Source organism: Glycine soja, chromosome 4, assembly GCF_004193775.1.
Source record: "Glycine soja cultivar W05 chromosome 4, ASM419377v2, whole genome shotgun sequence".
Taxonomy (NCBI): domain Eukaryota; kingdom Viridiplantae; phylum Streptophyta; class Magnoliopsida; order Fabales; family Fabaceae; genus Glycine; species Glycine soja.
In genome coordinates this window covers 40591058-40606834 of record NC_041005.1, presented here as the reverse complement: position 1 = coordinate 40606834, position 15777 = coordinate 40591058, and the positions used below count along the sequence as shown (strand labels likewise).

Genomic DNA, 15777 nt, shown 5'->3' with positions numbered 1-15777 from the left:
AAAAAATCACCCGCAACACTAGAGAAATTAAAGGGAGGGCTGCTAGATTCATACATATGGAAGAGATGACCATGTTTAGGGAGCAAATGCGTGGAGAATCCTAAAAAAAAGCAATCGAAAAGGAAAGAAAAAATTGAGAATGGATGAAATCAAGGAAGATCTAGAAGTGATAGACCATTGCCTTGGTCTAGATACAATAATCACACTCCATTAATGGAGAGCCGAAGCCGAGTGTTGGAAGAAGCCTACAGCGTAAAGTTGACCCACTTGCCAGCTAAAAATCGACCTCCCCCGGGAGTGGACAAATCTAAATACTGTCACTATCACCAAGTGGTGATGCACGACACTGAAGAATGTAATACATTGAAGGATAAGATAAAAAGGCTCATCCAAAAAGGACATCTTCATAAGTTTGTCAAAGACAAAGACCATTCTTGTAACCATGAACATGAGAAGGAAAGAAGCCAAGAACGAAACAAGCCTTTGAAGCATGCAAAGGGAACACATCTAAAACTCAACTGCGAGAAGTGATTAACACAATAGTAGGAAAAGTTCAAATGCAGCACAAAAGCTGGATGTGTGCAACCTTAAAATGATCAACTCAATAGAAGTAGAAAAGAAGCCCACTAGAAGCATGCCACCCATCACTTTTACGGATGAGGACTTTAGAGATATTGATCGATGCCATAACGACCCCATGGTTGTCAAAATAGAAGTAACCAACTTCCTACTATGTAAATTCTTACTTGACAATGGGAGCTCGACAAATGTCCTCTACTAGTCAACATTCCAACAATTAGGCATACCAGAAAGCCAAATAGAGACATTCCCGAAACAACTTATTAGTTTCGCGGGAGAAACAATGGAGACTATAGGATACGTCCACTTGCTGACCACTTTCAGGGATAAGAAATTATCAAAATCCATCATGATCAAGTACCTCATAGCCAATGTATGCACATCGTACAATGCACTCGATGAACTAGGAGCTATCATCTCAACTCCTCACCTCACGATGAAGTTTTCAAGTGAGAATGGAAGGATCATTGTTGTCTGAGCAAACCAGATAACAACATGAGAGTGTTACGCTGCAAGCCTTAGAGTCGAAAAAAAAAAAGAAGGGAATCAAGCCCAAGGCACAGTTGGTGTGGCATGCACCTCCCTCAATAATCCGAGGGATACCAAACTAGACCCAAGAGAAGCATAAGGAAGAGCAAAGCCAACATAAGAGGTAAAATATTTTCAATTTGGCAGAGAAACATCCCAATGCACCAAACTCGGGTGTTAGATGACCATGAAGGTAGAAAAAGATATTACCTGAGTACCAGAAGCAAATGCAGACCTATTTACTTGGTCCGTGCCAAACATGCCTGGAATTGACCCTGAATTCCACTACTACAAGCTAGCAATTTGCGCGAAAGCTAGACTTGTCACATAGAGGAAAAGGAAACTCAGCCCCGAAAGAGGAAAAGTCGTGTGAGAGAAAGCAAGAAAACTGCTAAGTGCAGGGTTCATTAGAGAAGTACAATATAGCACATGGTTGTCCAACATAGTAATGGTAAAGAAATCCAATGGAAAGTAGAGAATGTGCACTAACTACAAGGATTTAAACAAGGAGTGCCCCAAAGATTCGTACCCACTCCAAAGCATTGATCGCTTGGTTGATGAAGCATTTGGATTCCCCATCTTAAGTTTCTTGGATGCATATTACAAATATAACCCTCATGTTCAAGCAAGACGAGGAGAAAACCGCATTCATGATCGACACGACAAACTACTGTTAGTTATGCCATTCGAACTCAAGAATGACAGAGCCACTTACCAAAAGCTAATGGACAAGATATTGTCCAATTAGTTGGGGAAGAACTTGGAGGTTTATGTGGATGACATGGTGGTCAAAAGTAGAAACACCATTTCCCATGCAGAAGACTTAACAAAAGTCTTAACCGAGATTAGAAAATACAACATGAGGTTAAATTCAAAAAAATGTAAATTCAAAGTACATGGCAGAAAATTCTTAGGATTTATGCTGACTCACAGGGGAATTGAATCTAACCCAGATAAGTGTGCAACCATCATAGCAATGAGGAGTCTGAACACATTGAAAAAGGTGTAGAGACTCATTGGCTAACTAGTAGCATTATCCAGATTTCTGCTGAGATTGGCAAACATGGCTAAATCTTTATTCAAGCTGTTAAAAAAACATTAGGGAATAGAATGGAATGAGGAATGTGAAGCCCACTTCTAGAAAATCAAAGAATTCCGTGCTTCGCCACCCATCTTGAGTAAACCCCAACCAGGTAAAGATCTAATCTTATTATACCTAGTAGTATCTATACATGTTATAAGTTTGGTGATTGTGGTAGAATAAAGGATGAGTAAAAACCCTATTTATTACACTAGCCAAATCCTAAAAAAATGCATAAATAAGACATCGAATGATCAAGAATTTAGCCTTGGTCTTAGTCACAACCACTAGAAGTCTAAGACCGTACTTTCAAAGCTATCAGATCGTGGTTCGAATTGACCACCCCATCCAAATAGTCATAAAGAAACCAAAACTCGTAGGACGAATGACAGTCTGGTCGATTAAGTTGTTAGAGTTCGGAATCAAGTATGAGCCAAGGGGTCCCATGAAGGCATAATGCTTAGCCAACTTCGTAGCTAAACTATCAACCAAAATAGAGTCGAAATCTGAGTGGTGGAGGTTGAATGTAGATGGTTCGTCTAATGAAAAGAGGAGTAGGACTGAAGTCATTCTAGAAAGCCTAGATGAAGTCATCCTGGAGCAATCTCTCAGGTTTGAATTTGAAACAACAAACAACCAGGGCAAGTATGAAACTTTAGTAGCCGAACTAAGATTGGCTAAGGAAGTAAGGGTCAAATACTTAAAATGTTGGAGCGACTCCCAACTCATCACTAGCTAGTTAAATGGAGAATACTCGACTAAAGATCTACAAATGACACGATACTACCACATGGCTACTCGACTCAAGGATGCCTTTGTTAAATTTAAGATTAAACATATTGCCTGAGAAAACAATGAACAAGATGACTTACTATCAAAGCTAACTAGCACAAAGAGGAAGGAACAACATAGGACGGTCATTCAAGAAACCATCTCAAAATCAAGCCTAGATATAATGGCTAGTGTAACTTCTACCGACTAAGAGTGGATGATTGAGATTTGGGACTTCTTGGAGAAAGGCTCGCTCCCAAAAATTCCAATGATAGCAAGAAAGATCAAAAGAAACACCAACTATTACATAATAGAGGGTAGAGACTCCTGTAATCGATTACCAGCGAAGAGATTTCAGAAAAACTTTTAAAAAGTCATAACTCTTCAAAAATATAACTGTGTAATCGATTACCAGTGAAAAAGTTTCAGAAAAACTTTTTGAAAAGACACATCTCTTTTAATTGTTTCGAACAGGCACAATGGGTCTATATATATGAGTCCTTACTTCGAAAAACGAGAGAATTTTCAGAGAACTTAATTGTCAAAATCTCTCTAAACAACTTTGGCCAAATAGTTGCAAAATTATTGAGAATTCTTCTAGGATCCTCAAATTGTATCATTTGCTCTAAAGGAGAGAAATCATTTTGTACATCTCATAAACTGAGTTGTAATCAAGAGGCTGTTTGTCTCTTGGCGTGTGAGAAACTTGAACACAAGGGTGAGGGATCCCAAGGTGTGTTCAAAGATTGTAAAAGATTTACAAGGATAGTGGAAAATCTCAAGTGAGTTTACTTAAGGACTGGACGTAGGCACGAGAAGTGGCCGAACCAAATCGAGTTTACAATTCTCTCTTCCCTTATCTCGGTTATTTTATTGCAGTTTACTTTGTCCTGCGCATTTAAAAGAACATTATTAAATTGATTGCTACTTCTTCTTCTGCATTATGAATCTGTCATATATCTTTTAAAAAGGGGATTAAAACTTGTTAGTGGGAGAATTTTTTAAAACTTAATTCACCCCCCCTCTTAAGTTATTAAGGCCACTTGTCCAACATTTTTGAAAACGCGCAAAAATATTAAATGTGTCTGAAATGGCTACAATGCTTGATAGAACGATGTTTCAAATGTCTCATTACTAAGGCTCGACACCACGTCTATTCACGGCAAAAGATTTAAAGCTCTTACAACTTCCTTAAGAGTTTGATGGGCTTATGTCCTACTCGAACTCGATAAGTCTTTACTTAGTCTCGGTAGTTCATGACTCCGAATCGGAATGGTATCGTATTCGACATTCGACTAAGTCCATAACTTAAGAAGAGTCTAACAAGGTTTTTAATAAGAAAAAATAAAATAAAAACTATATCTATCACTTAAAAGGTAACATATAATCTCTAAATCTAGGAGATACACGCTATCATTATCATTCATGGAATGATAAGATAAAGATCATATCTTTATCTTTATCGTTAAGGGAAACAAAGATTTGAATATCCAATTTTCCCTCTATAGAAGGAAGATGATCAAAGGTCAAATATTTATTCTCATTCATAACCCATATACTTATTTATTTGTTCATCTCTACGTTTTTTATTTGAGTGTCAGAATGTCTTTACAGATATCTTCACTCTTGTTTGTGAAGGAGCTCACCAAGGATCACCAAAAAGATGAGAGAAGGTTCTGTCAAATCTGATAAGAACAAAAGTAAACTTAAATAATAATTAATAAATAACTCATTTATAGTTCTCTAAGTGCCCCATACGCGAATTAAAAATTTGAAATCGTTGAATATAAATCCTAAAAGTTTCAAATTAGTTAGATTTTCGTACGATAAAAATTATTGTGTTTCAAACTCAAGCGACTTAATATAAAATCCAACTACCATATCTGAGGAATGATAGGACTGAATTAACTCCCTAATAGTGATATTATAGCTTGAATAAACTAATTGAGGGTTTGATTATGATGGGTCATCTTCCACCATTAAATTAGACTGCTTCCCAATAGTTTAGTTGATTTGATGCCGTGAGGGACAAACAATATGGTTGTAATAATTGTAGAACTATAGGTCCATTTATATTTTATATTACCTAGTTAAAAGCTCACATAGTTTGCATGCTTGTTACTTCAAAATTAGGATAGGGGACCCCACTGCTGACTCCTGCACTTGGGAACTAATAAAAATAACAAGATACCAAAGAGAATGTAACAATCCAAACCCAATTAAAAAATTGAATTGGAAAGACCAAGGTAGTTTTAGAAAGATCGTTTCTGATTCCTTGCTGCAATAACCAGGGGTTTACAAAAAAAGTTAAAATAACGCCACAGCTTATTCTATTACTTATGTTTTGAATGAAAACATGTTCGATAGAAGTCAAAGAGATTGTAAAGAGTACGTATGATGCACTCAATTGTATTGTATATTTAAATTGAACTTAACTTGTTTTAAAGAAACAATTATATCACAAAATTTAAGGCAAATAATTATTTATAAAGGTTCTATGAACATACATAATGGTTATTGATTACAGTGTTTATGAACAAATAATAGTATTTATAAAATATAAATTAAAATTGATAAAAACAAAATTGTTAATTTTCAAAAATAAATAATGTGTATTAAGACATGCATATTTTTATTATGACAAAACATGTTTTTATTTCCTTTAAATATGATTAAATTTAATTTTAGTCATTCATTTTTTTTTACATTTCCTCATTTTTATTTAAAAACTCGAATAAATAATACATACAATAACAATATAAAATTATTTTATATTATTGATTAATAATAAACAAATGTAATAAATTATTAACTTTTATAATAATTATCTTTAAAGTTGTATAATTTCTCATAATTTTGTTTTTGGTATAATAAGATGGTATCTAGATCAATTAGTCTCATTAATTAATCTTCCTTAATATTAATTGTATGTTTAGATTAATTTTCAATGATACTAAAATCAATTTAAAAATCAAATTGATGTCAAAATAACAAATAATTACTTCAACTTTTTAAATTTTTTACTTTGATTTTGGAGTCTATTTTTTTAATCAGCATTAGAGTTTAAATTGATTTTAGAAAATATCCAACATAGGAACAGATCCAGAAACCTTATAAAGGAACCTGATTTTTTTTCCTTATATAGTTATTTAAAAATTTCTATTCTTACACATAAAATTAAAACTAATTTTTATATTAAATGATGACAACTTTAATTGTTATCATAATAACAACACACAAGTTTTATACAATTTTACCCACAACTAATTTTATACAATTTCACAGTAGTTATTGTTTTAATAATTGTAATAAAACAATCAATACAACTAATTTCACACAATTTTATACTAATTAACATTAATTATTATTATAATTACTATTTTTACACATAAAATTGAAATTAATTTTTATATTAAATGATGATAACTTTAATTGTTATGATAATAACAACACACAATTAGTTTTATACAATTTTAATTATCGTTTTAATAATTGTAATAAAACAATAAAGATAACTAATTTCACACAACTTTATACTAATTGACATTTCATTATAATAGCATACAAAATTAATTTTATATAATTTTATACCAGTTAACTTAAAAATATGTGACTAGATAGCTAAGAAATATCATCCCACAATCTTCCTAAAGGAAAGTCCCACCAAAGAAGATTGAATCTAGCAAAAATAATTAATCTCTCAATTAATGAAGGTTTGAATTTCTGCACGAAGAAATATTCGATCATGCTTGAAATAAGATTGTTTTTTTTGAAGGAGAAGACTCTAAAAAAAATCACTCATATGAAACAACATTTGATTAATAATTTATCATTAATTAACTATATAAAAAATTTCATACTCATATCACAGGACCTAGTATTAAACTAAACAACTTGTAAAACCCAAAAACATGAATGAGAAACAGACGGAGAAGAGAGAGAAATAGAGAGAAAGGGAGACAAGTTATGGTAACAACTTTAATATCCATTTTGATGTAATGTAAATTTCATGTTGTTGTTTTGTGGGTTTTCATTTTGGGGGTCTTTCCTCTTTGTTTCTCTCTCTCTCTGAGAAAGCAAAATCTTCATTGAGAGAATGGCCCAGCACTGCGGATCCAAATCCCCATTCTTTTCTGCTTTTCTAAGGCATCTCACAAAGCAAAATATCACTTTTTGATTCCCGAGCTCTTCTGGGTCTCTCTCTCTCTCTCTCTCTCTCTTCTCTTCAACTTTCATTCATCAATGCCTTTCTTCTCCTTCTTCTTCTGCAAACAATGACTCATCCGGTGAGTGAGTGAGTGAGTAACTTCATTTTTTTGTTTCTGTTCAATGATGTTATGTTTCTCCACAACATTTTCGTAATTCAATTATTTTTTGTTTTAATTTTTCCTCTCTGTACTACTTTTTACTGGCTTCTTCCTCTTCTTCCAAGTGGGGTGGTTGATTTTGACTGGTTTTTCTGATTCTTTTCATAATGAGCTGCGTATTTCAGTGATTGATGTAATTGGCTTTATTTGTGTACACTTTCTTCTACGTCTTTGTGTTTTTATGAATGAGATACTCTTGAGTATTCTTCCTGTTACTTTTTTGGTTCATCAAATGATTTTGATGGACCTTCTGTCAGTTTTGAGAATAAATACTAGTTTATTTTGTTTCCTTGGCTTGATTATCTGATAGATGGATTTGATACCCTTGTCTTGAGCATCTGATTCTGATTGCAAAAGATGATTTGCTTGTGAGATTTGTCTCACAGAATTTTCTGATTGACTTGATTCCATAACATTTGGCCCAAACTCTATCTTATTCAGAAAAATCTTTTGATCAACCTTGGTGCTTTTCTGCTTTTCCTTCAGTTTATGCTGTGCCCTGTGCTTATCATTGATAGGTTCATTGTACACTGCTCTTCTTTCCTGGTTTAATGATACTTGTGAGTGTTAGTTTTGATGTTTCTTAATTTCTGGTTAGGAAGTATTTACACCCTTTTGTAGATTGTCTTTTAATTTTATTGAAATGAAAACTTTTGATATATATCATAGCTAAAAAGTAGAAATCCCCTTTTTGAGAAAGCCACTTGTTATCATAATTTTGGTTATTTGCTTCTGGGGTTTGTGTTTATCAACTTCAATTTGCAATGCTTCTGCAAGATAGTTTGGTATTCGTTTCCGTTATCCATATAGAAAATGCTCCAATTTTTAGTTTAACTGAAATCAATTTTTTCTTAAAAAATTTAAATGTTTCCTTTTGAAGGCAATGATGAATGGAATTTAATTTCTGCCCTCCTGCATAGCATTACATGTGTTGATCGTTTCTCTTTGTGAAGGCGGTTATAGACTCTTGTCTTCTCGTCACCTGTTTGTCGTGTAGCCTATATATTTTCATTTTTGGGGTGATGGAGAGGATTGTTTGGGGGCAAATTATTGTCTGAGAATATATACTGATTGATGAGGTTGACTTTTATCATTGATTACGTCCAGTAATCTGTCATCTGTAGATTTATGCAAAATACATACTATGCTAGATTAAATATGTCCAATGTAGGTTCCTTATGAGTGCTGAACTTTCGATATTAAATTGCAAAATAGTGTAGAACATGGATGATTGAAGTTGGCATGTTGCAGTTCTTTTTCTTGCTTTTTATTTTCTTGTTGTGCAGATGGACTCACATTTCTTTGGAGTACTTTATTGCTATGAGGTCATATGGAAATGTCATGATCTAGAATTATTCCATGTTTGAATTTTTTTCAGTTAATCTAGCTGTAGAGTGAAATTCCCTTGTAGGTCATATGATCAGTTTACAAAACAGTCCAATTGAATCTAGTTATTCTATATTTGGGTGCATACTTGGAGCAATCACTTTACTTGTTAACCTACAATCTTGTATTCTCAGTAAATAAAAACCTATGAAAGCCAAAGTAAAGCAGGTGTCCCATCTTTTTGGGCTTAAATTGTATTTTGTTGTTTTAAAATTATTTATCAAATAATTCTTTTAAATAATTATTTATCAAATAATCAATTTTTTTTAATTGCAGGTTTTCATTCCCTTAGAAATGAGGATACTTTATTATATCTTGTTTAATTGAAACCTGTGCATTATCATCTATGGCATTATTGGGCACGAGTGCAAACAGACAATGCAATGTCTATTTCCCAGGATATCATTGCCCGAGGGATTTTGTCTTTGGCACTGAAGGCAGCCCATGGACCTCATCTAATGGTAACAGTGAACGTGAGAATGACTGTTACCGACTTGGTTCCTTGCCATTGTCATCACCTTGTCATATTTCAGGACACAACAAGGAACTTCTGAAACAAACAATACTCAAGCATGAAGCGATATTTAGGGACCAAGTATGTTAGCTTGATGGTTTCATTTGTGTTTATTGTCTGACTCATTTCTGCAGATGGCTGCCAAGAAGAATTTCTTTTTATGTTTTATTAGGAATGTAATTAATGGTGTAAAGAAAACATCTTCATGTGAAAGTATAATCCATTGTCTACACAAAGTAATAATTTTCTTGAACTTTCCTATTTCAGTCATCATCGGACACGAGATTAAACATTTATCAACTGCTGGTTCCTGAAATCATGTAGTTGTGTAATTCTATTCAATGATGCGTTTTGAAATGGCAGTGAGGAGTTTTTCATGTATCTGTTAGGGTCAGAAGTAGGTTCTATAAGAAGAAATGTTAATCATATCTGTTTATTTATTGATTTAAAAGTGAGGAGCAAAATAGGAATCTTATTTAGAAAAACAAAGTTGATTCTGAAACTTTTGTCAAATTCATCCAAAATAAAAAAGTGCTTGTGGAAGTTTGTTGTTTGTGGCACAATTATTGTTCTCCTATTTTCTTGAATATTCATAAAGATTTTAACTGTATTTTTTAATGACTTTGAACTATGCATTGTTGTTCAGATTCAAGAGCTTCACCGCATTTACCAGAAACAAAGGGAGTTAATGGATGAAATTAAAAGGATTGAGTTCCATAAACACAGTTTAAGGATGGAGATATCATCTTCAAGTTCCTCTTTGTATTACTCACAAAACATGCCTTGGTTGACTAGTCAATCATCTGTTTTAAATCCTGAACGCATCCAGTTACCATTGGCTTCTATGCAAGAAAAGAGCAGGGAATTATCTCCTACTCCTCTTCCTGCTCCAACTGCGATCAAAGAATCTTTAGATCCTAAACTGTCAGGGTTGACTTACAGAAAAGTTGGTAAGAAAATACTGGATCTTCAACTTCCAGCTGATGAGTACATTGACAGTGAAGGTGAATCTTGTGAGAATGAAAGGGTTATCAAACAGCCCCCACTGTCAACTTATACTGTTGAGAAACCATATAGAATCAATTCTAATAATGGTTTTGCCGACTTAAATTTACCATGTAAGCTTCAAAAAGAGACAGGTGTGAAGTCTGATGATTTTGGGGCCTCAATCCCTCACAGAAACCATACATTTCATGATATGCCCGGGAGAATGACACCAGGCTCTCATAATTTTCCCAATGATGTCATCCTGAATTTGAAAAGAAAACAGGATCATGAAGCTTACCCAGATCTCCCACTATCAAATCACGGGCAGAAACATGGATGGCTGCCCTCGGGCACTTGTGCTGGTGAGAGCTTGTCTCCAAAGTTGCATTGTAGTTATTATAATACATGTCTTGTACTAGCATACCTTTTCTAATATAGGGAACTCTTCATTTTCCAGGGCACAATGGCAGTGACTTGGGTTTTCTTGCTAAATTTAATGATATGGAAAGCCAATCTGTTTCAATTGATTCTGTAAGTAAGAAGCTGAAACAAGTTAAGTATTGTCCATGTTTTCATTCAATACATCAAATTGTCCCAAGATCTAGAACCGAGAGCCCTGCAGGAACTCATGATCCTACTAGTGGTGGCTGGCTTCGACCAAGCTTTGCTTCATGCACATGTGCTCCTCATAAGCTTGTTTCTGATTCTGATATGAAAAATTCTGGTATTTCACCATCAGTGTTATGGAAAAGTACCACATCTGACCCTAATTTAGATCTTCAACACTATCTTCTTAACCAAAGTTTTTGCAGCAGGTCCAACATATTGGATCTACCATCAATTAGTACTGGTGATCTAAACAGCATTGACAACTTTGGTTCATCATCAGCTGACCATGAGCTTAGGAAGTATGTTAAGGATTTGGTATATGTGGGGACTCACAAGAGCATAAACCTGAATATTATGCCTGCTGGTTGTTCGGATAAAACAGCTGCAGCATTTCAAAGTGATCAGATTACAGGTGAAGAAGATAAATGTCAGGATTCACGATTGTCTTGGCTGAAAGCAAAGCCTGTAGCTAAAGGAAAGCCCAATGAAGAAAGTCAACTCTCAACCCAAGTTGACTCCTTCCTTTTGAATCCTTATAAATCTGGTTGTATACATTCTGATTTGATGTTCAATAAGGTTGAGAAAAGTGACTCGTGTACAGAAAAGACTCTGGCATTTGACCTTAATGGAAAGCCTCAGACATCCAAAGTCTTCCAGAGCCTGTCCAAGAATCATTGGATTGAAGAAATTAAGAAGATATCCAATATAAATTCAGCTTGTGATAGTGATCCTGATATGGGGGAACAGGCACCTGCTAGTGAACGTTTCACGAAGAATGAGAAGAAACACAAGCATTTGGAAGGTATTTTTGACCTAAATTCAGGCATGAACGAGGATGAGAATATGCCAATTGATATTGATTTACAAGCACCTGCAAGTCCAGAAAACAAGGAATGTTCTCCACCCAGAGGAGAATCTGATGAAAACCAGCTTGAGATGCCCTTGCAAATGGAAGGGCAGGAGCAGGAGGATCTGGAAGCACGAGAAAAGCAAACCAAAATTGCAGCTGAGGCTTTGGTTTCCATATCAGAAACTGTGGCCTATAATGGCCTCCAAATGACAACTTGTCCATCATCTGAATCTTCTGTAAGTAGTTCTCTCTACTGGTTTTCTGAAATTGTTTCTACAATAGTGGATCATTCAGAGTGTGAGGTTAAGGAGGATTTCAGTTGTACCATTAAGGATCTTGAGGACTTTCTGCCTGCTGACTTTGATTACTTTGAGTTCATGTCCTTAAATTTGACCGACACAAAGGACCTAGATTATGGCTGCTATAAGAGTTGTGGCCAAAATGAGCAAGAAGTTGAATCTAGTTCACCAATTCAACCAAGAAATTGCCGAACAAACAGGAAGCGGCGTGGGAGCGACTTTCAAAGTGAAATTCTCCCGAGCCTTGCTTCTCTGTCGCGGTACGAGGTAACCGAAGATCTTCAAACAATCGGAGGTCTCTTGGAAGCTGCCAGAAGAACTCATTCAGCAACAGGTTGCCTAAGAAGTGCATGCAAAAATGCATTGGCTAAGGGGAAGAAAAGGTCTTGTGCTTCTGTCTCTAATAACATCACAGACTTGCTGTTGAACTTGAAGGAAGTAAATATTGATACTGAAATTGCCATTGAGAAAATGGGATTCATAAGTTGGGGGAAGATTTGTAGAAAGCCAAGGGGGAAGAGAGTTGCTACCAGTAAACCCCACTTAATTTTTAGCAAAGTACATAACTAATTCTAAAGTTAAAGTTCATGGACTTTTGGATAAGGTTTTTTTATGAACTATAGGATCGTCTTGTATATGTCGTCATAGACAATTCATAGTATATGAGAGTATGTTAGAGGAATAGAAAAGGAACCCTTACTTATGTCCAATTTACTTATTGGAATCAAAACCCATTCTCTCCTTACAGGAGATGCAATGACTTTTAATTATCTCTTTGGTTTGTTGCATTTTGGATCTATTGCCTCCTTAAAGCCATACAAATATGAAACGAGCAATGCCATATTTAGACTTATAAAAGTAGAATATTATTGTTTAATGACTTCAATATGAAAATGTTGAGTGATTTTTCTACATAAATGTATTTTGTACTTTTTTTTCTCTCATGGTACTGATAAAAAGTAGTTCTTGCTAGCAGCAGTGATTTATCTTCGTTGAAGATTGTGAGTGCACATAAGATGAATATTCTTCTTTCAACATAACATATTCCATACCCAAGACTAGGATTCGAACCATGAACAAGTTGGTTAAGAGACACAAGTTTTTATCGATTGTGTTTATAATCGGTGTTTTTTTTTTTTTACTTCATATATTTGTTAGGTATTAAATAAATGGTAAAAATCAACTTTTAATAGTCAAAATCTTTATGATATGTTTGGTTGGGGAGAAGCAGGATAGAAAGGAAAAGTAATTTTTAAAATTTGGTGTGGATCTAACACATATTTTTCTCTATTTTAATTTAAATATTTATTCTTAATTTTTTTCTCTTTTTTCCTTTCAAACCACCCATTAACCTCGTAAATAATGATGTCGTGTGAGTTAATTTTGAAGGATTGAAAATTTTCAAACACGGAAATAACTGATGGTGTCACTTGAGTTTACTAGTAAAAATAATGTTATGATATTTAATTCAAGAAAAATTGTGATATTTTATTTTAAAATGACGGTTTCGTATGTCCTGATTTTCTACGTTTGGAGCAGGTAAGATGACTTGTCTTGAAAAACTTATTTTTAGTTGCTTTTTCAAAGATTCACTACTTTTTTAATATCTCATTTTTTCCTAGAGATGAAAGATAGTTGGTCCACGCCTCTAAATGATTCATTGTTTGATTCATCAAACTTATTGGAGGAATCATCAGATTGAGTGCCTTAAAAGAATGTGTTATGACTTGTGGCCCATTTTTTCTTTGCCTTCGAGCAATGGATTTGCTCTCTTTTGTGTGATCCTCCTAGTTCATTTCCAACTCGTGGTTCTTTAGTCACCTAGGAATTCATCTAATTTGAGATTGATTATATAGATCTTTAGCTTTTTGGATGATCGTTACTTTTGGTATTCAAGCATTGGGTAACTATATTCAAGATTTTTCTTATATGATCTTGATTGTTGTAAGGTTCATCTAAGAGGCTTTAATCCATTATTGAGATGTTTGAAATCTTTCAAACATTAGGCCTATCAACACATGATCATGCATCTTGAAAAGTTGATATTGGTCCACCAACATGCTTTTTCTTAACTTTTTCACTTGGTTTCGTCCTTTAAGAGCAACAGTCAAGATATCTTAGATTTTTGTAGTAATAAAAATCCAATGAACCTACTATTTGATGAAATAATAAAGCTTAATTAACTTGAGTAAATTGATCAATTTATTCACGATTATCATAAACTTCGTCATAGTCTAAATGACTAAGGGTACTAGTGAGATTATACTTTCATAAGCATTTAGTTGGACTCAGATCTTTTGATCATTTGTCTATTTATCTTTGAAATTTCTTCTCTTTAGCTTTCCTTAGTATGTGAGGATTCGTCAAGTGAATTTGTGAAGGTTAAATGAATAATTTAATCTCATCTTTGAATAGTAATAGTTTTCTCCATTGAATACCAATAGTCTTATGACAAAAGCTCCTTCGACTATGTAAGATTTTCTTGGTTCTCCCACACTTGTTAGAATCATGAAACTTTTCCACTTTATGTATTAGATTGATGTCTAATCAAAATGAACTATTATATTAACTAAAACAACAAGAAATCACAAGAAATAAGTTGAATTGTGTTTATTTTATTTTCTTTTGTGCAAATGATAAAAAAAATTAAAGAAAAATGTGCTTCATCAACTATAATGTCAAGAAAAATACAAGTAATGCTTCTTTAAAAATGTATCATTCAACAATATAACCCACTTATTGACTTCAATTTTTTGTCATAGTCAATTGCTTTTACTGTTTCTGATTTTTATTTGGTTTATTATTATGTTATATAGGGACGTGTAAATAGGTGTTAGTTTCTTTTTATCAATTAGTCACCCACATTATAGGCCATGTAAAACATGGATTAGTTATTTGTTTTCTGTTTTATATATTGTAAGGCTATTAAGCCAACTGCAATAGTTTTTTTTAGATTTATGAAATAGAATTCTCTCTGAAAATTCATATGTCATTGTTCTCTTTTAACAATTGGTATCAGAGCTCCATTATAGAGACCTGATATTGAGTTCATGTGAGGAAAACAGTGAGTGTGTGAAGAAAACAGTGAGTGTGAGTCAAGAAAGAAATTGCAAATTTTCTCTCAAGTAGAAGGAGTTGAGAAGAATGGCAGAAAGTAGTAGTAGCAGTTATGTGCAGCCTGCGATTCCAAGGTTTGATGGTCATTATGATCATTGGGCAATGTTGATGGAGAATTTTCTCCGTTCCAAAGAATATTGGGATCTCATTGAGAATGTGATATTGGTGGTGGCAAATGGAATAGAGCCCATGAAGGCACAACACAAATTGATCGAGGAGCAGAAGTTGAAGGACTTAAAGGTAAAGAATTATCTTTTCCAAGCAATAGATCGTGAAGTCCTTGAAACAATCCTCAAGAGGGACACGGAAAAATATTTGAGATTCAATGAAGCAAAAATTTCAAGGTTCAACCAGGATAAAAAAAGGCTCAACTGCAAGCTTTATGCAAAGATTTTGAGATTCTTCAAATGAAGGAAGGAGAGACAATGAATGCATATTTTTCTTGTACTCTAGCAATAGCCAACAAAATGAAAGCTCATGGTGAAAGTATGAGTGAAACAATCATTACTACAAAGATTTTGAGATCAATGGTCTCAAAATTTGATTATGTGGTATGCTCAATTGAAGAATCCAACAACTTACACATGATGAGTAGTCTTCTTGTTCATGAGCAGAGGATGAGAAGTCATAGAAAAGAAGAGTAGGTTCTGAAGATCTCCCACGAAGACAAAGTAGGTAGAGGTAGAGGT

The 15777-nt window shown here is 34.0% G+C and overlaps 1 protein-coding gene across 1 annotated transcript; it reads left to right on the top strand.

The window, feature by feature from the left end:
* Nucleotides 1–6891: 6891 nt before the first annotated feature.
* Nucleotides 6892–12759, top strand: LOC114409689. The gene is made up of 4 exons (XM_028373229.1): nt 6892–7245; nt 8989–9307; nt 9873–10575; nt 10671–12759. The coding sequence occupies exons 2-4, from the start codon at nt 9059–9061 to the stop codon at nt 12539–12541; spliced, it is 2823 nt and encodes a 940-aa protein (XP_028229030.1). The 5' UTR covers nt 6892–7245; nt 8989–9058; the 3' UTR covers nt 12542–12759.
* Nucleotides 12760–15777: the final 3018 nt, after the last annotated feature.

What these genes read in the sequence shown, in the direction of transcription:
- LOC114409689 (XM_028373229.1), top strand. Translation starts at nt 9,059, where the DNA reads ATGGCATTATTGGGCACGAGTGCAAACAGACAATGCAATGTCTATTTC. An exon ending in AAGCGATATTTAGGGACCAA is followed by an intron (nt 9,308 to 9,872) that starts GTATGTTAGCTT and finishes ATTGTTGTTCAG; the next exon opens with ATTCAAGAGCTTCACCGCAT. An exon ending in GCCCTCGGGCACTTGTGCTG is followed by an intron (nt 10,576 to 10,670) that starts GTGAGAGCTTGT and finishes TTCATTTTCCAG; the next exon opens with GGCACAATGGCAGTGACTTG.